The 27578-nt window shown below is 35.9% G+C and overlaps 1 protein-coding gene across 1 annotated transcript in view; it reads left to right on the top strand.

Annotated features, from left to right (window-relative positions):
• LOC150085996 (two pore channel protein 1-like) overlaps positions 1 to 27578 on the top strand; it is a 312161-nt gene that overhangs the window by 260514 nt on the left and 24069 nt on the right. Inside the window, exons 20-21 of the mRNA XM_090374763.1 lie at positions 15209 to 15306; positions 21728 to 21843. Of these exons, the coding sequence (XP_090230889.1) occupies positions 15209 to 15306; positions 21728 to 21843 (214 nt within the window). The remainder of the gene's footprint in view (positions 1 to 15208; positions 15307 to 21727; positions 21844 to 27578) is intronic.

Raw genomic sequence — 27578 nt, 5'->3', positions numbered from 1 at the left:
CATTCTGTACATGTTTCATTGCTGTGTGTGTGCACATTCCCTAGATGTATGACCTTATTTAGAAGCATAAAATCTTAATTACCATTTTTGAAAACTTAAGTTCAGAGCTCTGAACTTTGTGAGTGTGATTTTAAGGTTCAAATCATTTTGTGACAATAACTCTATAAATATGCCACCTTAGTAGGATCAATATTTCTAAGCATTTACCTTTAAACTGAACTGCTCTAGTCTTAGTCAACAGAATGTTCACAACACTTTTGGTTCCTCCTTCTTGGCTTGGGCATAGTGATTCCCATGCCTAAAACAAACACACTGGTATTGTCATAATGGAGTTCATTTTCCTGTTTTAATTGTTTCGAAAATTCTTCCCCTGCCTTGCATATTTCTTATTACAAAGTTAACCTCTTTTTTGTTGTTTGAATACTTCCCTATTCCTTTGTTATGCCCACTTACTAAGGATTTATACAAAATCTTTTACTTGTAATATTCAATTATGAACTCCATTATAATGAAGCATAGAAGCAAAACTCTCAAGGTTCTACTGAGCTGCTTCTTAAAATAACCTATATTATAAACAAAGAAGCCTTACGCTCCTAGTTTGGACATAAGTCACATGCCTTTAGTGGATATTCATGTGTTTGGGTATCAGCAGTTGTGCCAAATGTGGAAATGCGCTTGGTACTTCGGATAGTCGCCGGACACGGATTGAGAGGGATAGGGGGACATTGTGATCATTCCTTCTCTGTCACGTGCCGTCCAGGTGCACAAGACGAGTACTGGAGAGTCCGGTCAGACCTCAGGCTTATGTAAACTCTGGAGGATCTTCTCCTTTTAAAAACTGAGTCCTGGGAGACCCAAGAGAGGAGAGTGGAAGGAAGGAAAGTGTCAGGAGGTGTTGAAGCAGTTTTGACCATAGTATGCAAAACATGTTGTGACAGTATTTTGTGGTAGGGTGTCTGTGTTATCGTTGAGGCGAAGGCAACCACCCAATTCCTCCGAATGAAGTTGCCCATGAGAGGACAGCAAGGGAGTGAGAGAGAAGAATGGGGTAAGTGAGAATCCTTTTTCATAAGAGCGAAAGGATTGTGAGGAAATGATAACTGAAGAGAAAATATCCATGTTAATTCTTACCCATAAGGAACGATGATTTCTTCCTAAGAATATATTTCTTCTTAATGTTTATGCCTTAATATATCTTGTGTTTCTTAGTATTCTGGTAACTTAACAGATATGGCTAGTGAATTGATATTTTCAATAACTTGTTTTCTATGTAAAGCAATGACAATGGCTACCTATGTGAAATTACAATATAATATGGACTCAAACAAGTGACCACTATAACTAATTATTATATTGACTTACTCACATAAAGGGCGCCTCCATAGCAGGTGGTCTTGGCGCATTATAGCCTTAGTAGCTGATGCGCCAATAAAACCAAAAAACCCAAACCCATAGCAGGCGGGCAGGAGCAGCAGTGCGTAGCACACGCTTCTTGATTAGACCGGGGTTCGAGGCCGTGACCACCAAATACGGAGGATGTGGAAAGGTCAGGGAATGACCACTGCATATCCCCAGAGCAATATGGCCTTAGTTGCTAATGCTCCTAAAAACCAAATAACAAATAACAACAACTCACATAAATGTCACATGTGTTATATTAGAATGCTCGTGTCTTTAATCTTTTTAATCTTCTTGGATTGAAGGTGTGTATTTTTTTTTGTTAATGTGTTATATTAAATGGGTTTTTTTTTTTTTTTTTAAATAATTGTCTCTCTGCTAACTCTTCATTTACACCAGAGCACCAGAGAAAAGTTGTAAAATAAAGAAAGGTTTTTGCAGCATTACAGATTTTAAACTAATTTGCATAACTGAAGTCTTTAATGTAACACAACGCTAATCGAAACCGTAATATTTTATTGGTGGGGTGATCCCCCCCCCTCTTAAAATATTCAGGATATATGAGATTATTGTCCTATTTTACCACTAGGCAGATATATTAAGCTAGAGGAATGGTCAGAACTCAAGTGCACCGATGGTGAAAAATATTAGGAACACCTGACCCCCCCCCCCCCGCCATTTTCATTTAGCAACACATAGGGGTCCAGAGAACCCTCCAACACTGGCCCCTGGCTGATGCCGTGACATGAAAGATGAAAACTCCTCCCACACTGCGCACATGACAAAGTCCCAGTTACAGTATATTAGATTTTTGGCTGATTTCAGTTTCTTCAGTCTGGCTAAAATTGTTAGAAAAATGCGTACTTTGTTATTTATCAGCCCAAATCTTTAGTGAAGACCAATACATATCCATTATGGGATGAGAAAACAGTCTGCCATAACATGCTTAGATGGCTTAATTCTTAACCTTCTTAGCTGTTGGAATCAGGAGATGCACCTCCATGCTCTTGCCCTTGATATACTGCTGTATCTGACTTGATTTCCATTAAATCCCTTGTCTTTTTCCTCTACTTGAACAATTCCTTCTAGTCAAAGATCTTGTGTTATCCCTCATTAAACTTTTTCTATCAAAGAGAATATTTCATTTTATTAACCAAGGATTCCAAAAACAGAGATCCCCTAAAGTTGTTCCTTATCAGCCTCCATTGTCTCCTCCTGATTCCATCTCCTGATCTTTGCTCCAGTTTTAAACTTTTTTTTTTTTTTTTTTAATAAAACCATAGGTTTCACTCATATGCCAGTGATATCCTCTTCACTTGGCCTATACCTTTAAACTGGGAATCTCCATTAGTACTAGCTGAAAAGGCATTAAAAGTTTCTTTTGCCATCCAAACTTTAATAATTAACTTACCTTCTTTAACTTGAATCTGAATTCAGCTAAAACTCAGTACAACTTCTCACTAGCATTGAGACCTTCTCTAAAGCCAACCAGTCCTTTCTATACTACTCCACTCTGAAAAATGTTAATTTATGATCTCTCTTTGCCCAGTCTTCCAGTTTGGAACTTAAATTTCTTGGAATAATTTTAGACTGCAAACTTTCCTTTAAAACTTGCATCGAGCATCTTTGTAAAAGAATATGAAAGCCTTCTTGCTAGTAAAATTAATTTAGTAAAAATTAAAATATGAAAATTATTTTATAATATGTAAATATTTATATTTTCTGGAATCATGTATGCTGCCAAACTCTGGGCATCATCTGTTGCAATGAGAGAGAGAGCATGCATTACTCTTCATCTGATTATCAGCAGTGATTATTCATACATTAAGAATTTGCAGGTAAAAGACCCACTGGGTGGCAGTGATCATGCTGTAGTGATATGGGTTTACTTAAATACATAACTACTCTCAAAAGTAAAGGGAAGGGTCTCTGCATTCATAAAGGGTGACTCCAGTGGTCTCAGCCAGTTTTTAAATTTATGTAGTGGCCTAGCTGATGATGTTACCAACAGCAAGTTCTAATTGGGAAGTATTCAGGGAAATAATTTTAGAAGTTACGAGGCCTTTCATGCCAACTAAGAAATACTGCTTAAGGCTTAGACCTAAATGGATATCAAAATGACTGGTGAGTCTTAGGGCAGAGAAGAAAAATGCATGGGATGCAGATAAATTATTATGTGATTTTGATGGTTTAACTGTTGATGATCCTGCTCAGTTTGCTGACAAACTGACTTAAGTATTTTGTATTTGCATTCACACATGCCAGAAGTTTATCAAATTCTAGCAGGGACAAAAATGATTTTATGATAACCGAGAGTACAGTGGAAGAGAAACTGTTGAAACTAAACATAAAGCATCTGGGGTGGATGGGATTTATCCAATTATATTAAGGGAGGCAACAAAAGAGATAAGCAAACCCTAAGCCATAATTATGAAATCATCTTCGGATTCAGAGGAAATCTGTATGGACTGGAGATGTGCTAATGTGTTCCCAGTTCACAAAGGGGAATCAAAAGGTGACATAAGTAATTACAGACATGTTAGCTTAACTTCTGTTCCATGGAAAATGATGGAGTCACTGGATAAAAAAGTAGTGCAGGACCATCTAGACAGGAATTCAATTATACTGCAGTCGCAGTGGATTTTTGTAAAGGGGAAATTTTGTCTGACCAATCTGATTTTGGATACTATGATACAGTAACAAAGGAACTGGATGCAAAAAATAATTTTGATATCACATACTTGGATTTCAGGAAAGCTTTGATGCTTTTGCACATAAAAGACTGCTGTACAAATTGGAGCAGTGTGGCATTAAGGGCAGGCTTGATGTAGCCCAGTGGTCAGAAGCGAGAGTGCATAGCACGCGTTCCTTGAGTGGACCAGGGTTCAAGCCCTTGACTATTAAATATGATAAATATTTGTATTGATGATTTATTGTAAACTCTACTGACTTGGTTGTCGTGCCGGAGTATAAACAGAAAATTTATTTTATTTAAGTTGCTGCTATGGATAGAGGGATGGTTGAATGGGAGAAGACAGAGTGTGGCTATTAATGGACACAGCTCTTTCTTGACTAATGTTATTAGCGGAGTCCCACAGGATTCAGTTCTCAGCCCATTGTTGTTTTCTACATTTATTAATGATATTGATGAAGGTATATCAAGTTTAATATCCAGGTTTTCAGATGATACAAAGGTTTGTAAGGTGATTAATGACAATATTCAAGGTAAACGATTGCAACATTGTCTAGAAAAATTAGACAGATGTGCTGAGAAATGGCACTTGAAGTTTATCATTGACAAATGCAAGGTACTGCATATGGGTAGCAGAAATCCCAGATTTACATGCCATCTGTGTGTACTACACTTATGGTAGTGGAAAATGAAAAACACCTTGGGGTAATTGAGTGGTCCGATAAAAAGTTCTCTGAGCAGTAGAGACAATTCATGGGGTTTTGTCAATGATATAGAGGTGTTTGGCTGTCAGGGATAAAGAAATAATTATCCCGTTGTACAGGGGGATGGTTAGGCCACAGCTTGAGTACCGCATGGCAGTCTGGAGGCCTGTGTACATGCTCAAGATGAGTACTTCCTCATTTTAGGAAGGATGCAGAGCTGCTGAAACGGGTTCAGAGAAGGACAACGAGCTTGAAGGGAACAAAAGGGTGGTCTTACCAAGAAAGACTTCAGTTTTGCAAATTGCTGCAGTATATGTAGATGAGGCACTGTCAAGGTGATCTGATTGAGGTGTTTAAAGCTTTCAATGGATTGAGCAAGTGCAATGCTGATGGAATTCTTCCTCTTGATTAGATTACACACAAGGGGGCATAAATCCATGTTGAGGAAGGATGATTGCAGGATAATGTACAGACATTTGTCTTCAGCCGTTAGGTGGTTTTACCAAATTTTTATGTCATTGTGGAAGTGTGTAGTTTGAATAAATTCAAGGAAGAACTGGACAAATTATTAGAGAGAATGGACAGGCAATGTGGAAAGGTGTTTCCCCCCCCCTCTCTTTGTGTGTTATTTTTCTTCTAAACAATTGCCAACTCTGTACTAATCTAAAATCTGCACTACTGTGAAGATTATTATTCTTGCATCTGGGATGCTGACCCCAAAACCTCTTTTGAAGTCTCCCCTCTCTCTGTATCATAGGCTTCAATTTCTGCTGCATTTCTTTTCTGTAAATACTTCCATGGGCATTGTTCTGAAATCGCACCCGTATTTTTTTTTTTTTTTTCAATTTCTTTGAAACCAGTCAGGAGCCATTTACTGTCTTACTCCTAACTTAGAAAACCAACTGTTCTTCATTTATTCCTTTTACTTTTGTTTTCTGGTGGCACCTCCATAGCCAGGTGGGAAGGAGCAGCAGTGCTTAGCACACGCGTGTTGATTAGACCAGGATTCGAGCCTGTCACCACCAAATACGGAGGGTGCGGAAAGGTCAGAGAATGACCACCGTATATCCCGGAGCAATATGGTCTTAGTTGTTAATGCTCCTAAAAACCAAATAACAATTTGTTTTCTGGAACAACCTTTGTTCACATGTATTTCCCAAAAATTACAACTTATAGAAATTCTGTCAGAGAGTACCTTCTATTTTCTTAGCCTTCAGTGCATAGATTCTAATACCTTTCATATTTGGGGTTTTCTTAAAGAGACAGAGAGAGAGTATTGAACTCTGCATTTTTGGCTCCCTTTTCCAGGGATTTCTCATACTCAACTTTTGTCCATCTTAGCTTCCTCAGTGGTTGTGTTAGAGATATACAAAAAATTGTTATATGAATCAATCTCACAATAGTTTGTGGTTATCCCGCATGTCATTTAAACCCTTTAGCTATTTTGTCTCGGTGTATTCATGTATGGTGTATTTATGTATAAATACACACGAAAACACCACTTCTCATGGTGTTTTCGTGTTCCACAGCATATAGCTCTTTACAATTAATAAAGCCAATGAAATGCTTTAATCTGCTATAGCCTTCTCCCCACCACCACCAAAATTGAAACACATCTTTTTCTTTAACCTCTGAGATTTCATTGGACATTATTCACTTTATTACGTTATCAGTGATACCTGTTATTCGGGTCCAAGATATGATAGTACTATTCCTGCACTGTCCCGTTCTTAATACTGCATGGATCCTTGTGAAGGCTAGGTCAAGAACATGTCGAGTTCCTTGCTTTTCCCCCCTCCTCACATATATTTGCCATAATCAGGTAATTTGCTACCTGGATCAAACAGTTCATACTGCACCCCCCCCCCCACATAACTTAAATTTTATTTCGTTTTTTCACCACTATCATAAATCATCTTGGGTCAAGCACCCTGTCTTGGCACAGCCCTGACTGTAATGAAATTTTGCATCCCTTATCTCACAATGTACTGTCTCAGTTAGCCCCACTAATATTACTATTAGTTGATAAGTCTGATTAGAAACTCAAATTTGCTATTTTGCTTACAACACTTCAAACATTACTACAGTATATAGATGGGGTAGATTTTTGTATTTCATTACTTTTCAGTACCCTGATATATCCCTTTGGCACGAGGTTTTCCCTTGGTCTGTTGGTGATCTTAGTACCTATTTCATTGCCTATTTCCTTGAATATGGTAAATTAGGCTATGCACGCAAGTATGTAGACACACACATGCACACGCACTTTCTTGAGGACCTTATTACTTGCTCCCCAACCTCCCTAGTCAGCAGCTTCTCTTAACTCTTAGGGCTATACTATATGTGCGCTTGAAGCACAGCATTGGCAATGCGGAGAGTAAATGGACGCTTCGGATGACATTAGCTGGCGTTGAATGCCTGCCAATGGCATTGGAGGTGTTGCAAGCGCGAACACCTTGGCATTTGTATAGCCTGAGGAGACATTCTCCCCCATTCATGGAGTGGTGGCCTTAATTGGTTTGTTTATTATACTTTGGGGAAGACGATGTTTGACACAGAGGACTTTATTTGTGAGGTGGAAAAGCCTCCCTTGACAAGACGTCATTAAAAGACTACTCCAACAAAGAAATAAAGGCAGTGTTGTATTGAAATCGGAAAAGAAATGTTTTCATGCTGGGATGAATTCCTGGTATTACGATTATGTAATAATGAGAAGAATCTGAAAGCTCAGTTCTAAGTTCTCAGTTAAAACTGCTAAACCTTATATTTATTGTAAATATTACTTCTATTTTAGTACTGTTTCATTAGTTAACAAAATAAAAGTTGTCTCACTTGCAGAGACAATTTATTGGTAGATTCCTCTGGTTATCTATGTACGGAATCATGATTGTATATAATTTAAGTTAATAAAGAACCTTATCATTATTAAATAAGATCAAAACAGTAATGGGGAAAACTGCTGAAAAATATACACTGCAACAGTACAACTAATGTCAGCATTAACAAAAAAGAATCACGTGCAGTCTGTCTTCTTCCAAAACGAATTTTGAACCTTTCGTTTCAAACATAACTTCAGTGTGGTGTCTTTCTTTTTTGAAAAGTATTGTGAAAGCACGCAGTAAGCTGCAAAGTACAGAGTCGTTGCCAGCGTGATATGGGGGGGAGGGGAATGCACGCAACTGTTTCTTGGCATAAAAAAAATGACTGAAAGAATTGCAACATTGTTTTTGAAAAACAAAAAGATCATACTTCCTTTCTTCAATGTATATTTATCTACTAACACAAAATTAAGAAAATTCACCTGTTGGAAGCCTCATTGGAAATGGGAGAAAACTGGTGTAAAACTGGTAACATTGCAATGCGCATTCGATAAAAAAAAAAAAAAAACACCATTTTAAAAAGTTGTTTTATTGTAATTGTTTTTAGGGAACAATATCGGTACAGCACTTTTCCTGGATGTATATTTGATCGTCTAACGAAATTTCAAGAAATATTTCTATTGATAGCTGCATTGCCAACCGGGTTAGCCGGGTGGGTAAAGTGCCTACCTAGCAACCCAAAGGTCGCGGGTTTGAATCCCGCCTCGGGCTTGGATCAAAGTACTGCAAAAACCTTTGGGGGTGCATTATGGCCATAGAAGCCGATGCGCCAACAACTACCAAAAAAAAAAAAAAAAAAAAGATAGCTGCATTACAAACTTTGAAAACTGGTGTCTTTGCATGAGCATTCATAAAGTCAAACACTAATCCTTTATTGCATGGAAAATAAACTGTTACAGTGTGAGTAGTGGAGAATGTTTTCTGCTTCAAATGGATGGAAAGTACTTGTCAGTATTCCATCTGGAAATAATGTCAAGCGGTGGGAAGACAGTAACATAGGTGTTTTATTCTGAGACGTTCCGTGTGGTAAAATCAAACAGCAAGTTACCCTTTATGTTACTGAAAGTAATTCTGTAAGACACCAAGTCATAGAAATACCTTAATCTCTGAATAATAGCGAGTAGAAATAAAGTAACTTTGCAACCAAAGAAAATATTTCAGTTAGTGGGAGTTGGCCTGTCAGTCAGTACAGCACATAAAGCATAGCTGTAAACATCAGTATTGATTTTTGCATCACAGTATCAAATTTTGCAGTTTTTTTTCACTAATTAACATTAAAAGTTCATCAAAACTCTGTATTGAGATTCTGTAAAATAAAAAAAAAACTTCTTGGGAGACTTCCTATGTGTTTCAAACATAATATAAAACTGTCCTGTTTTTAACCTGTTTAAATTTTCTGGATGAAGCCACCATCGTCGTTTTATCTTTCTTCTCGCAATCAACACTATACATAAATGCGCAATACATCCATCTTGAAACTGGGAATAGAAATAGTGAGTCACTGGTGATATCCAGTGAAACGTTAGAAGCGCCCCATCTAGTTTGAAATGATCTGACGTTAGGAGCGCTATGTGTAGTGTGCTGTTTTGGAGGAGTTCACAACACCAGCTGACGCTCGCTCTTCAAGCGGTGGCATCTCCATAGCCAGGTGGGAAGGAGCAGCAGCAGTGCGTAGCACACGCTTCTTGATTAGACCGGGGTTCGAGCTCGTCACCACCAAATACGGAGAATGCGGAAAGGTTAGGGAATGACCACCACATATCCCGGAGCAATATGGCCTTAGTTGCTAATGCTCCTAAAAACTAAATAACAAACAAATCTTCAAGCGCTTATCTAGTATAGCTACTGAGATAGCCCTTAAGACTATCTCAGTAGCATTTCTAAAAACCTTTCCACCTTTCTCTTCAAATAAATTCCATCTTTGCTAAGCAAATTTCTTCTACCACCTAGGACAGGTTATGCTCAGAAAAATTTATTCCCAATAGCCTTGCAGAGACATTCAAGCTCAAAGTTATGATCTACTGTTATGTCTGTGTAGATTTGCAGACCTAGTGACATTTTTCCTATCTTGTGACATTTTCTGCCACAACCTGAAACTTTTTTGCTTTGTCAGTAGTTCCCACATGGATTACTATAACCTCTTTAGTTCCCCAGAGAACTGATAGCTGACGCCTCCATAGCCAGGTGAGCAGGAGCAGCAGTGCATAGCACATGCTTCTTGATTAGACCGGGGTTCGAGCCCGTGACCACCAAATACGGAAGATGCAGAAAGGTCAGGGAATGACCACCGCATATCCCCGGAGCAATATGACCTTAGCTCCTGAAAACCAAATAACAAACAAACAACAACTGATAGCTGGTTAATAATATCATCAATTTTTTCACATGGGAGACTACTTTGGTTTATTTCCATTTATCTTTACAAAAAAATTTCCAAGTTTTTCTGGCAATTAAATAGGTTACCTCACTGGGAACTAAGTGGAAGTTTATTCTAACAATCAGTTACTATCTGACTGAAGGCAAATTTCTGTACATCTGTCTTGCAGCCATCCTTTTCCAATTTAAATATATGTCCTCTTATGTATGTCATCTGAGAAAGAGTAAGAATGCCATCAGCATTTAGTTTACTCATACCCATTTAAAGCCACAAACGCTTCATTCAGGTCTCCTCACAAATACCTAGTTTCTGGATGCTACAATTTAGAGAATTGAAATCTTCCTTGGTAAGAGTAACCTTATCAGAAATACTGATAATATCCATAATTTAATTTCTCAATATGATTCCATAGCCATTTGCTTATAAGCAACTAATTTAACTCTGCAGGTATTCCCATGATAAAAAAATTACACAGTATATTGAAAAAAAAAAAAAATAATAATAATAATAAATTCAATTTCCTTCACTTGTGGAGGTATGGCAGTCCTATACACTCAGAAAAAGTCCCGATCAGACTATATACTAATACATAGAAAAAATGACATTTATTGTCAGCTCTTTGGTATGTTATTGCTTTTTTGTGTTATCATGATTTACGCATGGGGATTTGTTCTTGAACTCTGACACATTTCATGTCTGGTTACTGCTATTGCTTCATACAGTTAATATGGTTGTCAGTATTGTTACTCCATGAATAATACTCTACCCTAAAACGGTGACAGTTTTATGGTAGAGCATTAACCCTTTTATAATTCTTGATTGTAATAATTTTTTATTTTTTGTTTTTAATGTATGGTATATGTGGATTTCTAGAAACATTATGATAGTTTCATTTTTATTGATGACTTTCTCAAAAAAGTGGTAGACAGGCAAATTAAAATATTTTATATTGCTTGATTTTGATGTTTTCTTTCTATTTACTTCCACTTTTTTATGTACACATTTCCACTCTTCGTCAATGAACAGTGCTGAACAGTTTATAGTCATGTTTCAGTAGTTATTATTATCAATTAAGCTGTGTTCCGAAGCTTAATAAGCAGCATCCACTGTACTATCAAAGATCCCGATGAACTTCAGCATATATACTTTGGTATATATGCTGATCTACCTCTTCTGTTTATTAGGTGACTTTAATGGGCACTATCTGAATTATTTGGATTGTCCTACATGGATAATAGAAGGCAGATCATTGAATTGGTGCTAGACCAGCACAATCGAAACTATTAAACACTGAATTAAATACATATATACATTTCTTAACAATCCATCACTTACAGTTATTGACACCCCCCCCCCCCCCCCCCCCCCCCCCGTAGAGCAGACAGTGTTAAATGACCCACTGAATACTGTCATTTGCAAATGATCAGAAGCGAGAGTGCATTACACGTGTTCCTTGAGTAGACCGTGGTTCAAGCCCGTGACTACTAAATACGATAAATATTTGTATTGACGATTTATTGTAAATTCTACTGACTTGGTTGTCATGCCGGAGTATAAACAGAAAATTTATTTATTTAATATAAGTACAGACAAGACCAAAGGATAAGATAAATTCCCCAAAGCAGATTGGAAAACTTTCTCTTCTAATTGCCTTCAATGATCACATTATCCAGATTCGAATGAAAGGTAATGTCAGTTAGCACATTACCAAGTAAATACTAACAACAGCTGCCATGGCAGTACCATGATTTGTTTATTGTTGGAATGATTTGCATAATCAAGTGAAACAGGAAGGAAATAAAGTGTGAAACATTTTTTGCAAACGTTCTACAACTCAATGTTTCATTAATTACAAAAGATGCAAGGCCAAGGCAAGACATAAGATGAATGGTGGGTGGGGGGAGAAAGACTCTTAGATACACTTAGCATCTAATATCACTAATGATGCATATACCAGATTAATATGAAAGGAAAAAAAACATTGATTAAATGATAAATACTTGCTGATATTTTCTCCGATCTTTTTGGAATGGGCAAGACACTTTCCCTGTAGACAATAGCATGCCCTTGAAGAAACCTATAAAGTATGAGCAGCAACTGCATCTGAACTATCTTTCCAAAACACCAACACCTTGGTGGAACAATATCAGATGAAATTTAATACCACATTTTCCTTCCTTATATTCAGCCTTTATGCTACACAAGCACAAGAATATTTGTCCAGAATGTTAATTATAGTGAAGTAGCAGTCATGGCCTCCCAAACATACCTTCCATAAAACATTTTGTGTAAACTAATTGAAACAGTTTATGGTTGATTATAATTTGAATATTTTAATTTTATTTCCAAAAAATAAAAAAATAATCCTGCTGAAAATTCCAGAAAAATGTTTTAGACAAAACAGAAAGACCATTAAGGGCACAAAATTTCAAATGTATATTTCTGCTTATTATATATATATACAAAGGGTACTAGGAAAGTTTTGCAATATGACGCAACAATGAATCACAGGAAGCTGCTTGTTGCTGCATGTTGAGACATGTTCATACGTGCATAGTAGCCGCTGCGCCAAGTCGATGGGCTCAGTTATTCATTAGTAGTGAGAGTGTAAAGTGCTTGCGATGGCATCGTGGTCACGAAATGAGATAAGGGCAGTTTTGCGGTATAATTTCGTGCGTGGTTTAACCATAGACCAGTGCCTTAGAAGAAATGACTCTTGCACTAGATGATGATTGTCCACATTGTACAACGATATTCAGGTGGTATAGAGAATTCCAAAGGGGAAATTTCGCATCTGGAGGATTCTGAGAGGCCGGGAAGGCCACGAATGTCAGTTACGGAGGAAAACGTTACTGCTGTGAGGAAAATGCTTGACGAAACAGAAAATTTATTTATTTACTGACCTACCAACAGATAGAGGATACTTTGGGCCTAAATGCACCAGCAATTCGTTCGATTCTGCAAGATCATTTGCACGTGAAGAAACTTTGTTCTCTCTGGGTGCCGCATCAACTGATAAGTTTGATAAGGGACAATCTCGGTATGTGAACAACATCGTGACAGGTGACGAGACTTGGCTGTACTATTACGATCTGCCGACCAAGGCTCAAAACAAAGTTTGGGTCTTTGATGATGACGACACACCCGTAATTGTCAGAAAATCCCGATCTGTAAAGAAGAAAATGATAGCTGTATTTTTCAAATCGAGTGGAATTGTGGAACGTGTCGTTTTGGACACGCAGAAGACAGTCACAGCTAAGTGGTATACTGAACAAGCCTGCCTAAAGTCATTGGATCTATGAAGAACCTGCGGCCAAAGTCAAGAATGGACACCTGGTACCTCCATCACGATAATGCTCCAGCTCACCGCGCCAAAGCCTGCACCAAATATTTGACCACGACAGGACTGAAACTTCTCGAGCACCCTCCCTACAGTCCAGACCTTGCTCCCTGCGACTTTGCACTGTTCCCGCATGTGAAAATGAAGCTAAAAGGGAGGCAGTTTTCCAGTGATGAGGACCTTCTACGGGCTTGGGACAACGAGTGTGCTTTACTCCCTAGTGAAACTTGGCAGAACTAGTTTAAAGATTGGTTTCGAGGATGGAAAGTTGTATTGAATGTAGAGGAAATTACTTTGAAAAAATTAAATAAACAAAGCTGTATTGCAAAACTTTCCTAGCACCCTTTGTATATATATCTATATATATATAAATATTTAAAGTTTAAAAATATATCATATATAATTTGATAGTATTCTGTTTTCGGATTTATCTCAAGTTTGGTGCTCTTCACTATGTATGAAATTTTAAACTACATATCTTGCTTCCCACAGTGTAGCAGCCACCTTGAGAGAATATTGGGTTTTCCCATCTTTACTATGTAAAAACAATAATAAATCTTTCAAAAACAAATAGGGTAAGACAAATGTGGTTTTTTTTTTTTTTTTTGAACTAGTGGGAGAAGAAAAACATATAACCTGAAACTATCAAAAAAAAAAAAAAAAAACCACAGTATTGGCACTTATCCGGTACTGTACCACTCTTCAGATTAAAGGCCAAATAGTTGCAAAGGTGGTAGGAATGATAGCACCTGGCAGGTTCTCACAAGCAATTTCCATATGAAAATTGAAAAAAAATCACTTCAGAAACTATTGCAGTAAATATTTGACTATATTTAAGAAGTTAAAAAATTTTTTTCAGATTTTTAATCATTAACAGATAACACAAAAATAGTTTTCCCCATTCATTTTACTCAATTCCCTTCAGTATCTTATGTGCCTCAATCAGATCTCCCCTTATTCTTCATATGTGCATTGATTTGAAGTTGGCCTGCGTAGGCAGCTTTAACTCTCTAGTGGGCATCCAGATGTATTGGGAATTCAGTGTAGTATTCAGATATGATACAACTATTCAGAGATATTACATAGGCACTTAGCATTAATAGTAAGCGTAAATTATGCTACGTTGTTATAAAGCAATAATTTATTAACATTGACAGTGTAAGAATTAATTACACATTTCCATCTTAAGAGTGGCTAGGTTGTCTTTCCCATTCTTAGAGTAACAGTGATAATAAATTATGCTTTTTAAAAACTTAGTATAGTTGCCTTCTTTGCTATTAACAGTTAGTAAGATATTCAGTTTTGATCAGCATCATTAATTATTTTTTATCTGAAAAAGTATAGCCGTAAAAATTCTTTACAATACTGCATTTGTATTAGAAGTGAGTTAAGAAAGAAATTTTTTTTTTTTTTAGATAATGAGACTATTATTACTTAAAGATATTATTTATTCTTATTGTGTACTGTAGCATTAGAATAAAAAATAAAATTACAAAGTCTACCATTTCAACTGTTTCTTGCTTTAACCTAAAAAAAAAAAAAAAAAAAAAAGCTACATGGTGTATACAAAAGCTTGCTGCTGGCTCCTGTTTTCAGTGCAGCTAATGGAACTTTAGTTAAATATTTTGTATCTATTATACTCTATGAATCATTTTTATATGATTAATTTTAAAAAATATATTATCAAAATAAAAACTTCTCTATAATCCTTTTCATAGTTTCTTTTTCTGTTTTGGTTCTTAAGTAAATATGCTAAATTATGCACAGTTATTTTGCTTGTTTTTAAAGATAACTATTTTATTAAATTTTCTATTGTAGAAATACAACAGTGGAACAGTACTTTTATTACAATAATGATACTGTGGCTGAGGGTTACTATTATTTGAACAACTTCAGTAATTTTGTATCAAGTGGAGGTAGGTATACTATTGAAATATGGTAAGTGAAGTACACAATATGAGAATTTTTTAATATTTTAAATATTAAGAAATAACACACCACATGAATTATGCAAAATTTTTAGTTTATTGAATACCAAATTTGGTGAATTTTCCCTACGCTCATAACTTTCAATTTACTGTTTCTTTGCTTGCACAGATTTCTGAAAGCACTTCACATTCTGTTTTCAAGGTCTGAAGATGTCCTGCTACTGGTTTTGATGAGAAATAAAACTCATACTCTTTTCATTTCTCACTGGAACCAGGAGCATATTAATTTTAGACTTGAGTACAGAATCCCCAAGTGGATTCAGAAACATCTGTAGTAAGTAATTTAGTAAATTGAAATGATGAGTGTAAGGAATAGTCCTCAAATTTAGTACTAAAGAGTTTCAGTTAATGAAATTTAAAAAATTTGGGTTGTACTGTTGGTACATGTTTTTGTATGTTCATTTATGTGCATCATTTTGTATGTCCAAGAAAGCAAACATCTACATGTCGGTACAAGGTGTGATCGGAAAGTTCAGACTCGTTTTGTATTTTTAAATTGCAACAAGTCACAACATGTTCTATGAATCATCTCGACATAGTAATGCAGTCAGTATGAATTACCATATGTTGAATAGAAGTTAAAACACCTTCTGTCCAACAACAGTGAAACAGTGGTTTTCTCTGTTTCATTACATTTTAAAATAAGTGAATCTTACTGTTCAGTAAATTTGCATAAAATTGTTTCAAATTAAGGAAAAGTGCAGCAGAAATGCATGGCATTTGAAACACTTATCAGCAAAGTTTGTTCCTCACTGATGATCACAGAGAGCAGTGAGTTCTCGCATATTAGGATCTTCATCACTATGCTGTTGCTGACCGACACTTTGTTTTTTGTAATGAATTCATGGGTGTATAGCTATGCCAGAAAAAAAAAAAAAAAAAAAAAGTGCAGTTCTCTTGAAGGGAATAGTTGGTCTTCTCTGTGGCTCTCCCAAAAAAAAAAAAAAAAAGTTAATCTCATCAAAATCGTGTTTGCCATACTTTCTAATTCACAGCCCATTGGTTCATTATGAATTTGTCCTACATGGTTAACAGTGAACCAACAAATGTGAATCAGTGATGCTGTTTGGAGAAAAATATCTGGAAAAGTGGGCGTTGGTGAATTGGAACTTGCAGCATAAAGTGCCACTGCACACTTATTGCTTCCCTTCCAATCAAGAATTTCTTGTGTGTGTGTGTGTGTGTGTGTGTGTGTGTGTGTGTGTGTGTGTGTGTGTGTGTGTGTGTGTGTGTGTGTGTGTGTGTGTGTGTGTGTGTGTGTTGCAATCCATCTGATTAGCTAACATTCTTAGTCATTTCCGAAATGTTAGCTCAATCCCCGAACACTTTTTTATCACATCTCCTATAGTAGTTTCACTACTTGTCACTTATTTGGAGAGGTTTGAAGAATTTCTTCCTTCAAAGAATGAAGGAAGGAATTCTTAAAGATTTCTTTAATGAGACTAGTTAACCAATCTCAGACAGAGGGAGTAGTTGAGTTACCCCTATGAGTTATTCTAGTTTTTTTAGCTGGCACTACATTGCAGATCACTTTATGAATACACACTTGAACAGACAAAACAAACTGGAACAATGTTGCCTCAGATGCTGATGCTTTGTAAAATCAGTAATAGTGACAAAAGCAAATTAAGTTTACTGCTAAATGCATCATTCTCATGTTGTGAAGCGGATTACTATAAATTGCCTAAGTTTTGCAATATGATAAATAGCACTGCTCCCAAAGGAGAAATATTGCATTTTTATTTGTAATGCATGCAGATGGCCAAAATATTTATTACTAAATCATTGACGGATGCCTAAAACCACTGATGAGGTGTCATTAAGCATGCAACAAAAGTCATATGGGTAATGGCACACATTACAAAAAATAAACACAAAATACACTTTTCCTTTGGGAGCAGTGCTATTTATTCATAGTGTAAGAGACTAAGGCATTTGATAGCAAACTTAGTTGGCTTTCTTGTCTACCCAATAAACTAATATTTGTATATATTCAAAAGGAATATATACAAATATTAGTTTCTTCTTTGTATTTTCTTAATTAATATGTTATATAATTAACTATTCAGTTATAAGTTAAATATTTATTAAGTTCCCAAGATATGGAAGATGCTTATTTTATGATAATTTAATATGACTCTAAACTGCTTCTGCATACTGATTACAAGTAGATTATTTCTGTTAAGCTGAAATCATTCTATAAATTTGGTATTAGAAAAATACACTAAACAAAGGAAAATTAATTATTATAATTAAATTAATTATAAATAGAGAAATAGATTTAAGTTTTTAAGAAAATTCTTTTTTTTTTAAATAATTCATCTGAATATTTAGTATTAGTAATGGCAAATGATGCAAGGAAGCAAACTTATGCAGCATCTTCAAATGAAAAACAAACCATCCCACCACATATGTCTGTTCCATTATTAAAAAAATTCATTTTTCGTAACATCTTAATTTTTTGTGCTGAAAACAATAACAAAATAGGATTTTTTGCTTTCCAACTAGCTTCTTCATGTTAGCAGTTCAGGAAACTCTTGCTTGGTGCCCTTAATTGGTTTGAGAAAATCCAATTTTGAGATTATCAGCTGAACAGATTGTACTCTTATTTTTACCATAGGCATCAATATAAATAAACTAAATTAATGCTGTTCCTCCCAGTGTTTTTATAGAACAGGGGTGGCCAACTTAATTTGTAATATGTGATCTACTTTTTTTCTTCAAAATGTGCCGCGATCTACCATCTCAAGAATTTCATTGCACATGGTTAAAAAAGTTAATCAACACATTGAAATATGTTGTTTATAAATTTTAAAATTAAATACAATTAAGAATTTTTATTTTAAATTCATACTTATTTAAATTTTTAATTTATGTGCAGTTTGTGGCTTAATGTCATCTGTCAAGCTTTCAAAATTGGGGATATACTGTGATAAGGCCAACCATAAAGAATTAACCAAATACGAAAAGGCTGATTCACATAGATGTGTATGTGGAACCAAAACAGGAATTTAAAAGTTCACTGCATTTTTTTACATTTGGGTACTTTTCTTGGAAAACATATTTCCAAAAGTCCTTTTTTGGAAAGCCAGATCATCAAAAAAGATGATCTGGCTTTTAGGAAGATAATGTTTTACAACGTAATAATTTCATTTTCAAGTAATATTTTCTGCAATATGTTTCGTATCTAAGTCGACATTTAAATATATTGAATAATGTCTTCAATCATTTTAAAATCACTGAATCTGGTTTCAAAATCATCCACGACTTTCTCAATTTCAGAAACATATTTCTCACTATTAAATTCAAAAACGGATTTTTGCAAATGACCTTTCATATTTGCAAAATGATCAAATTTTTTTTTCTTTGAAATCCTTAGTCATTGCCAAAAATGTATCTGTGCAGAAATACTACTAATAATTTCACCCACATTTTTATTTTTTCCTTGTGATTCCAAATTCCGATCACTTAATTTACTGGTAAAATCTGCTAAAAAAGCCAGATCACACATTCACTCCGTATCTTGTAGTTGCTCATAATCATCACTCTTTGATCAACAAATTTTTTAATTTCATTTAGCAAATTTCGAAATCTCTGTAGAAATCTCTGACTCATCCACCTCACATCTGTGTGTAATATTATATCTGGTTCATTTTCATCAAGTTACATTTTGAAAAGTCTCCTTTGAAGAGATTGTCCTCTGATGGAATTCACGATTTTGAAAGCTATGTCCATAACACTTTTAGTATTTAGTCTTTTCCTGGCTAACACTTGTTGGTGGATGATACAGTGGTAACTCAAATATGGGAATTCATCCTTTTGGTACAAGGCGATGAATCTGTTAAGATGCACCGTCATTGCTTTAGCTCCATCTGTTATTGATTCCACCTATTAGGTGGAAAATCTGATTGGTATTTACCATAGAGTGCGCTGAAGTGCCTTTCTAAATTTCCTTTTTTGGGTATAACCACGGAAGCATTGCATATCAAACGACAACATTTTTTCTTTTATCATTACAAAAAAATTTATGGTAAAATTTAAAGTACTGGCCAGTTATTAATATTAAGTAAGCTAAATAAGAATTTGTCACATACACTGTGCTCTCCACAACATAACTGCGTGAATTTTGGCTAGACAAGCCTAGGGGCTGCGCATTGGCAAGAGTAGTCACGTGGTTCAACAGATTTGTAATAAGCCTATGAAGTTGGGCGCATAATAATAATAATAACATTTAGATTTTGATTAAAATTTTAAAATTCATTAAAATTCATCGTGATCTACCGAAATTAAAGCCGCGATCGACCTTTTGGCCACCCCTGTTATAGAACTTTTACTGTAAAAATAACTTATATATTTGAATATCTATATGTAATTGCCTTTGAAATAATGTATAAAATTACAGAAAAATTTAATAGTGTATATATGCAGTTCTGAAAGAGGGATGCTATTAATTCCCTAAAATATAATAGGGCTTATTTTAAATAAATTCTTAACTATTGTTTACAAGAGACTTTAGAAAGTGATCTAAAACTGAAATGCTAAAGCCAATCAAAATCACAAAACCACCACATCATTCAAGGGTCTGCTGTGCTTCTGGTGTAATCTACATAGACATGGGTATGGACATTGCGAGGTTCAGCCAATACACTGACTAAAAAAGTGATGGCCCATTTATTAAGTGTTGTTCTAGTATTAGTAGTGACAAATGATGCAAGAAAGCAGCTTCTACAGCATCGGCCAAAAAAAAAAAAAAAAAAAAAACACTTCTCACATTAGGGAAGGCTGTGGTCCTGGAGTAACATGTGGACACAAATTCATATATTTCAAGATCATGCCCATACACTGCGACAAAAAAAAAAAAAAAAAGTGCACAGCCCATTGTTAGCTGCTGTTGTGTTATGTTGACTACAACAGAAACAGTTATTCACAATAATCGATCTAATATGTAAAATATCCCAATATAGGTTGCATTTGTTCTAGTTTACATTTGTAGCAGGCCTCAGAAAAAAGGAGCATTCCACTCTTTTTTGCACCAGGTTTTCTAAAGTTTACAGAAAACAGGAACTTGGTAGTATCATCCTTCTCTACACCTGTTAAGTGAATATCATCCCTTTGAAAACAGTCTCTTCTGTTAACAAGAACAGACCATGCTGAGAATAATTCTACACAGTCTGGAGAGACTGCAGAATAATTCTGCATTCTCTCTTCAAGACCAAATTGATTGACAAGGCTCTCACCATGTACTCCATTCCATACAGAGTATTAACACATTTATTTTTAGTACAAAAAAGAGAAAAAAAAAGTTAGGGCTGTCAAGGTTAATATCATGTTTAATAATTTTTGTGTGCTTTAAATTTTTTGAGTAGTGACTAAAGCTGGAGTCACTCCTCAATTTTGAGGCTTGCAGCAGGTGTTTTGCACTTCCCAATTAAGTAATGCAATGATAGGCTTGGCTTTCTTCTTTTTACTATACACCTGTTGTTCATTGTTCATAACACCTCGTACGAAAAGTTGCACTATGTATCAGTGTAATGAATTTTTCATTCTTCAGTTACTTCTATTTTACACAGTAAAACAGAAGTAACTTCATAAAGAAGTAAAAAAACAGAAGCTTGTTTTACTGTGGTAAAACAAGTTTCCGTTTAAGCATGGTCATGCTATATAAACCCTTTCCACATGCTTTGTGTGCCATATTGTGTCTTTCTAATGGTTACACCATTAGAAAGACACAATGTGGCCCTAGCAGTCTGTGTCGTTAAACGCAACAACAACAACATACACCTTGTTTATTTAGCATGACCACGTGGTACCATTCTTGATTTCCATATATAACGTATTTATGATTCATGGCTGAGGAAGAGACACACACAGTGTTCAGAGCTTCTGTAAGTATTTTATTATATCAATAGCATACATTAAGATCAGGATTATTCTCACTGGAACAGGAATGAAAAAAGTTTTAATTTACCTTTGTTGATCTAAGATTTTCAGCATTCTCCTGATATACAATTAAAGTACCACAAAAAAAATTAATAATAATAAATAAATCCAGCAACATACAAGGTGTGAAACTGAAATTTTTTTTTTTTTTTTTTTTTTTTGTTCTTTTCATCTCAGTTCAAAATATTTGCTTATTCTCAGATGTTTCTAGTTTCAACTTTAGTTTCAAGCTTGATTGGTACTTTTAATTTAATTTTGATAATTAATTAATAACCAATATAATTATAATTATTATTTTATAATCTGTATATTCTTAGTAGTACATTCAGTTATTGTGTATTAGGTGTAATCCAAGTATAACATTTATGAAAGCATATTCATAAAAGATTTATCTTTTTGACTTTTCCAGTGACTTTGTTTGTCCTAACTGTAGTAAACAACTGGTTCATCATTATGAATGGTTATTCTGCTGTTGCAACAGATTGGAGCAGAATATTTTTTATGGGATTTTATGTGATTACTATGGTAAGCTGAAATTTCAAAGTTTTTATTACTGAATGAAAATGCTTGCTTTAAAAAGTGAAAATCAACTTTTAAATATCAAAACTATTTGCATTAACTCTGTAAATATTAATATTCTCTTCTCTTCTCTTCTTTAATGTTTTTATTTCTTATATTTTCATCTTCTTCAGCCTTTGTCCATCCACTGCTGGATATAGGCTACTTTTTTTTTTTTTTTTTTTTTTTTTTTTTTTTTTTTTACTAGTGACCACCACTGAGAGAGAATTGGACTCTACTGATGTTTAATTTAATGTTATAGGTTTGGTAATAATATTCTATAGTAGTACAAAATTTCTGTTTGTCTCAATTGCATACTATATTAGCATTTCTAAACTGTTTTAAGAATATTCATAAAAGAAGTTTATCTTTTTATGGCTTTTCCAGTGGCTTTGTTTGTCTTAATAATCTTAGAGTCCACATAACTTTTTTAGAAATTTTTTGTGTTAAAAATTACATGCACAACATTGGTGGGGAGAGGAATAGAATGTTATGAACATATAGAAATAATGATTTAATAAAGGTTATTCTACTCTATGCAGGGCGGAGTGGGTCATATGTCAATTTACCAAGGAGAGCTGCAGTTTACTACGAAACATAACTGCATTTAAAAATTTTTTTTTTTTTTTTTTTTTTGACAATAAATTACAAATGCAATAAATGCCGAAAGAAAGAAAAAAAGCAGTTTAAGAAATTCATGAAAATATAATATTATGGTGAAACCTCCCTTAATGGACACCTCTCTAAAAGGAACATCTCTTGTTGTGGACACTAAGGATTTGGTCCTGGCCAGAAGTTCAAAATTACATGTTAGATAACCTCTTCAAAACAGACACTGTAATAAGGGTAATGACACACATATGCATTTTCATTGGTCAAAGGGCATTTGCAGTGAAGTCAAGTGAAGGTTATTGCCATTACAATAATACAACACTAATTAGACTTGTGGTGGCCATGGATTACCCACAGAGTAGATGGTACAATATGCAGTTAATATGCTCACCAAGGAATATTTACAAACTCAGTTGAGCTGTCCATTGCCGTTTCACTATTGCAAATCACTTACCTAGACGAGAAATGCTGTTTCCAGAATTAAGGGGGGGGGGAAAGTAGGTGAATAGACTTGTCATACATTTCCTTCAAAGACAAAAGCTCTACCAGCAGACTACATAGATAAATTTGACCAGTAGCCCATTAAGATTTTCCATTTCCAAAAATACAGGGTATCCACAAACATCCTTTACAGCACTAAAACATTATTGTGTGAATAGAGCATATGATATAAATCTGAAACCATTTCCAGGTGATAGAGGATATCTTCAAGTTTTTATTCATCAACCAGAAAATTACACTCTGCTGTAAGAGGGCAGAATAATCGCAAAACTGTAATCATGGTGGAATTTAGCAACCACAAGAAGGCACAGTGTATACCGTGAGTAGACCCACAGTTATGCAATAGTACGGAAAATTCATAATTTTCCGTACTATTGCATACCCTTGTTTGTGTAGTCAACCTGACAGAGGTGGTAGACAAATAAAAGTGAGGGCACAGTGGAGCTGGTTCAGAGAAGTTTTATGCAAAGCCTAGGAAAATCCGTATGATGTGCCAATCGTGAGCTAACGTGCTTATTACTTCACTGTCTGAAGACGAAACCATACAAGTATAATCTTTTTCTGGATTCCTGCTGCAAGACAATTGTCCTTACCTTTACTAAGCCAAGAAAGGATCCCAAAATTGCAACCATTGCTCTGTTGCTCTGACTAGCTGTATGTGCAAATTTTGTAGAGAAAATTCAATGCCTGACTTTCATGGTACAGTGTCAGTCCTCGTATAGCACAATAGTTGTGTTCTTAAAAATCCTCGTGCAATATAAACATCAGGCCCTATGGGAAAAATAGGGTTAGGTGTCAACCACCCATGATTGAACACACATTTGTAACCAAAATGTTACCAAACACAAATAAATAATCATAATAAAATATTGCTAATGCTTTTGCTTCTACTGTAAGCAAACTTGTTGTTTGATTTTCTATCCAAACAGATGACAGCCGTTCAATATTGTGCCTTGATCTAATGGATTTTTAGCATTAGCAAAGGCACAAAGGTAGCAAGCTTATATAACATCAGCCAAAAAAAAAAAAAAACCACACTTTGAGTTGTTCCTGCTATGAAAGTTGTTTTCATTTTCTCTGCATTATTTCTATTTCTCGGCATTGCCTCATTTAGGCCTGTAGCATGTGCAATATCACATGTTCATTCATTTCACTCAAAGCGTTTCACAATTTCATATTTTTTTTCTCTATCAACAGAGGTGGACTGGCCATAAGCCTTACCGGAGAAACCCCTGTGGGCCAGAAGACTATGGAGGCCGGTGTGATTTTGGCCATAAACGCTAGTATGAGGCCACTACAAATTTTCCCGGGTAAGAATTTTGGACCCAGTCCACCTCTGTCTATCGATATTGCTTTTCTTTTTCTCTCTAAATCTGTAGTGTTTTCACCAGGATGCTTCCTCTTCACACCTTTTAAGAATTTTACTCATTTTTAAGGAATAAAGCACAATTACAAAATGAGGAGACATGCTTTATACACATAAACAAAGCTGCGCAAGTGTAGCAACTGAATAAACACCATCGTAAAGGCAGAGACACACTATTAACACCTAACTAGCTCACATTTTACTAAAGCACATTTCTGGGGGTTGCTACAATAAAACAATAAAAACAATTTCGAGTTGCATTTCTGTAGTGGAATCTGTTCTAATCTGGTAGTAAACTCGATCTAATTGCATTTGCGATAATATGATAGCTGGAATTGTGTGGGTTTTTACGTTCTTATGGTGAAATTTTGTTTCCCCTTCACTGATATGAAAAACAAATACATTTTCAGAATCTTCTCTTCCTTCCTATCGTGTTGCGCTCAGTTGGGGGTGATTCCATGTTCAGCTGCCATTTCTTGTAAACACAAACAGAATTGTGCATAAGCGAATTCGGTTCGTATTATATACGATATCGTTCCCCTATTTATAAATCGTGTATGATCGAATTCATGTAGTGTAAACATGTTATACGAGGACTGACTGTATTTAGAAAAAAATTATCTCCTCTCCATCATTTAGTCTGGCTTCGATGGAACAGGTCTACTCAGTATGTGGGAGTGAAATTGATGGATGGATATACACTGAGTGATCACTGAATTATGACCACCTACCTAATACTTCATAGGTCCTCTTTTTGCCCTCAGTACAGCAGCTATCCGAAGTATCGTTGATTCAACAAGATGTCAGAAGCATTCGAGAGGTATGGCCAACCGGTGCCTCCGTAGCCAGGTGGGCAAGAGCAGCAGTGCGTAGCACATGCTTCTTGATTAGACCGGGGTTCGAGCCCGTGAGCCACCAAATACGGAGGATGCGAAAAGGTCAGGGAATGACCACCACATATCCCCGGAGCAATATGGCCTAAGTTGCTAATGCTCCTAAAAACCAAATAACAACAAGTATGGCCAACAGCAATGAGGTGAAAGGCATATCAGGTGATGCCTTTCCCTAGTGTCCCACAAGTGCTCTATGGGATTGATATTGGGGGAGTTTGGAGGCCAATCAATATGCTGGAAGTCAGAACAGTATTCCTCACACCATTCCTGTACAAGTGCCCAATAGCTCGGCACATTGTCATCTTGGAAGACACCATTGCCATTCAGGAAAGAGTGTAACATAGCAGGGTGTACACAGTCAGCAAGCAGTTGACGATAACGGAGACCAGTGATATGTTCCACATGCACCAGGGGTCCAAGTTCCTGCCAGTGAAGCATGCCCCACACCATACAACCTCCTCCACCGGCCTGCACTTTTGATACCATGCATGATGGATCAAGAGCCTGTTGTTGACGCCAAATCCATACACGGTGTGGAGTAAATAATGTGACTCATCTGACCAGCACACCTTCCAGTCTTCTAACAGCCAACTTGCATGCTCCTCTTTGCACCAGGCGAGTCTTTTATGCCAATGAACCTTGGTTCGGAGAAGATGCCGTAGGGATCGTCTGCTGGTATAGCCCATATGTGCGAGCATGCAACGCATGGTCGTGCCAGATATTGTTCCAGGTTGGCCCATGTTGTATTGGGTAGTCAACTGTTCAACAGTGTTGCGCCTGTTTGCGTCGTCGGACCCAGCACTCACCTCTAACATCAACCTTTCGCTGACCTTTGCAGTTTTGCCGTCTGGTCGTCGTTTGACCATTTTGACACCAGTTCAGCCATTTGGGAAATAGATGCACCGGCTTGTTGAGCACCCACAATCTGTCCTTTATCAAAGTCTGATAAATCCTTCCTTTTACCCATCACACTCAGAATTTTACTACCTATTGAACTGACACCTTAACTATGCTACGTAGGTCGACTAACTGCACACTCTCGTACCTCATGTGGTCAATGGGTCGGTTCAGTTTTCATAGGGGGTGGTCAATTCAGTGATCACTCAGTGTGTGTGTGTATATCTCTATCCCAGGCAGGTGCAATCAGGCAGTTATCCTCCTTACCTCTCCTAAACCAAGAAAGAATTCTAATTCTCAATGGTAATGGTAAGATTCATAGAATGTACAGACTATATCAGATTAAGCTTGTGATCAAAACATGGAAGTCCTTTAAGATTCCCGTGCAGTCCAGTCTGCACGGGAATCTTAAAGAGGAAATTATTCTTGCTTGGCTTCGCATATGATACAATCATCTGACACTGCTGATAACCCTCCTAAGTGCAAGTCCTGTGACACCATTTTAACCATACTTCATATTTTACTTGGCTGTGGTAATTTTAATAGCAAATTAAACGTTTTACTGCTTTTTTACATATCTATAAAATTTGACTGGGCCTTAATACACTCAGTCAGATTATATCAAATGATAACCACTTGTCAGCTCTTTAAATTTTTACAATAAGTTGTGTAACTATATACAATACAAAGGATTTAGTTTTAGTCTTTATACTGTATTTTTATTCTTGTATATTTTTTATGAGTTAAACTTTGAAAATTTACTGAAATCCTTTTATATTTTTTATTTTGAGATCTTAGTGCAATATAGCCTTAGTTGCTAATGCACCATTTAAAAACCCAAACAACTAACTAACTAACCTTGAGACTTCTATTTTAGGAAACCTAGGTATGCCAACTAGTTTACTAACAATAGGTCTGCTCGTGCCCTGTTTAATCAAGTATGGTCACATTTTAGTTTCCCCTACATATAGAGATACTGAGATTTCTGAGGTAGGGGCAGACTTGATGAGGTGTGGATATCTTTTCATTGTTCTTGATTAGTCTGAGCTTTGAGCTCATGATGTTTTGCAACAGCATCTTCCGTCCCATAATGCTGAGTTTTTGTCAGCTGGTTACCTTCTGCACTATCTAGGTGTTTCTGAATGGCTTGCCAGAGTTTTATGGAACTACCATATTAGATACATACAGCTAACTGTAATCAGTAATAATGGACTATAGTTGGCAGAAAGCTATAGCCCATTATTATTGATTCTAAAACTTGGCCCCCTTGCTGAATAAAATTCATTCACTGAAGAAACTGGTGGATGCCCTTGAGATGAACAAAACTGAAGACAAATCAGGGATTCTGTATGTAATGATCTACTGCCAGATGATGTACTCCCTATTCTGGCTTCTGGGAAAATGATGAAGTGCGTACTACTCTGGCTCAAAAC

This window comes from Mastigoproctus giganteus, chromosome 5 (genome assembly GCF_048544385.1).
Source record: "Mastigoproctus giganteus isolate SK-2022 chromosome 5, ASM4854438v1, whole genome shotgun sequence".
Lineage (NCBI taxonomy): Eukaryota > Metazoa > Arthropoda > Arachnida > Uropygi > Thelyphonidae > Mastigoproctus > Mastigoproctus giganteus.
Note: the sequence above shows the minus strand (reverse complement) of the source record. Positions and strands in the feature narration are given on the sequence as shown.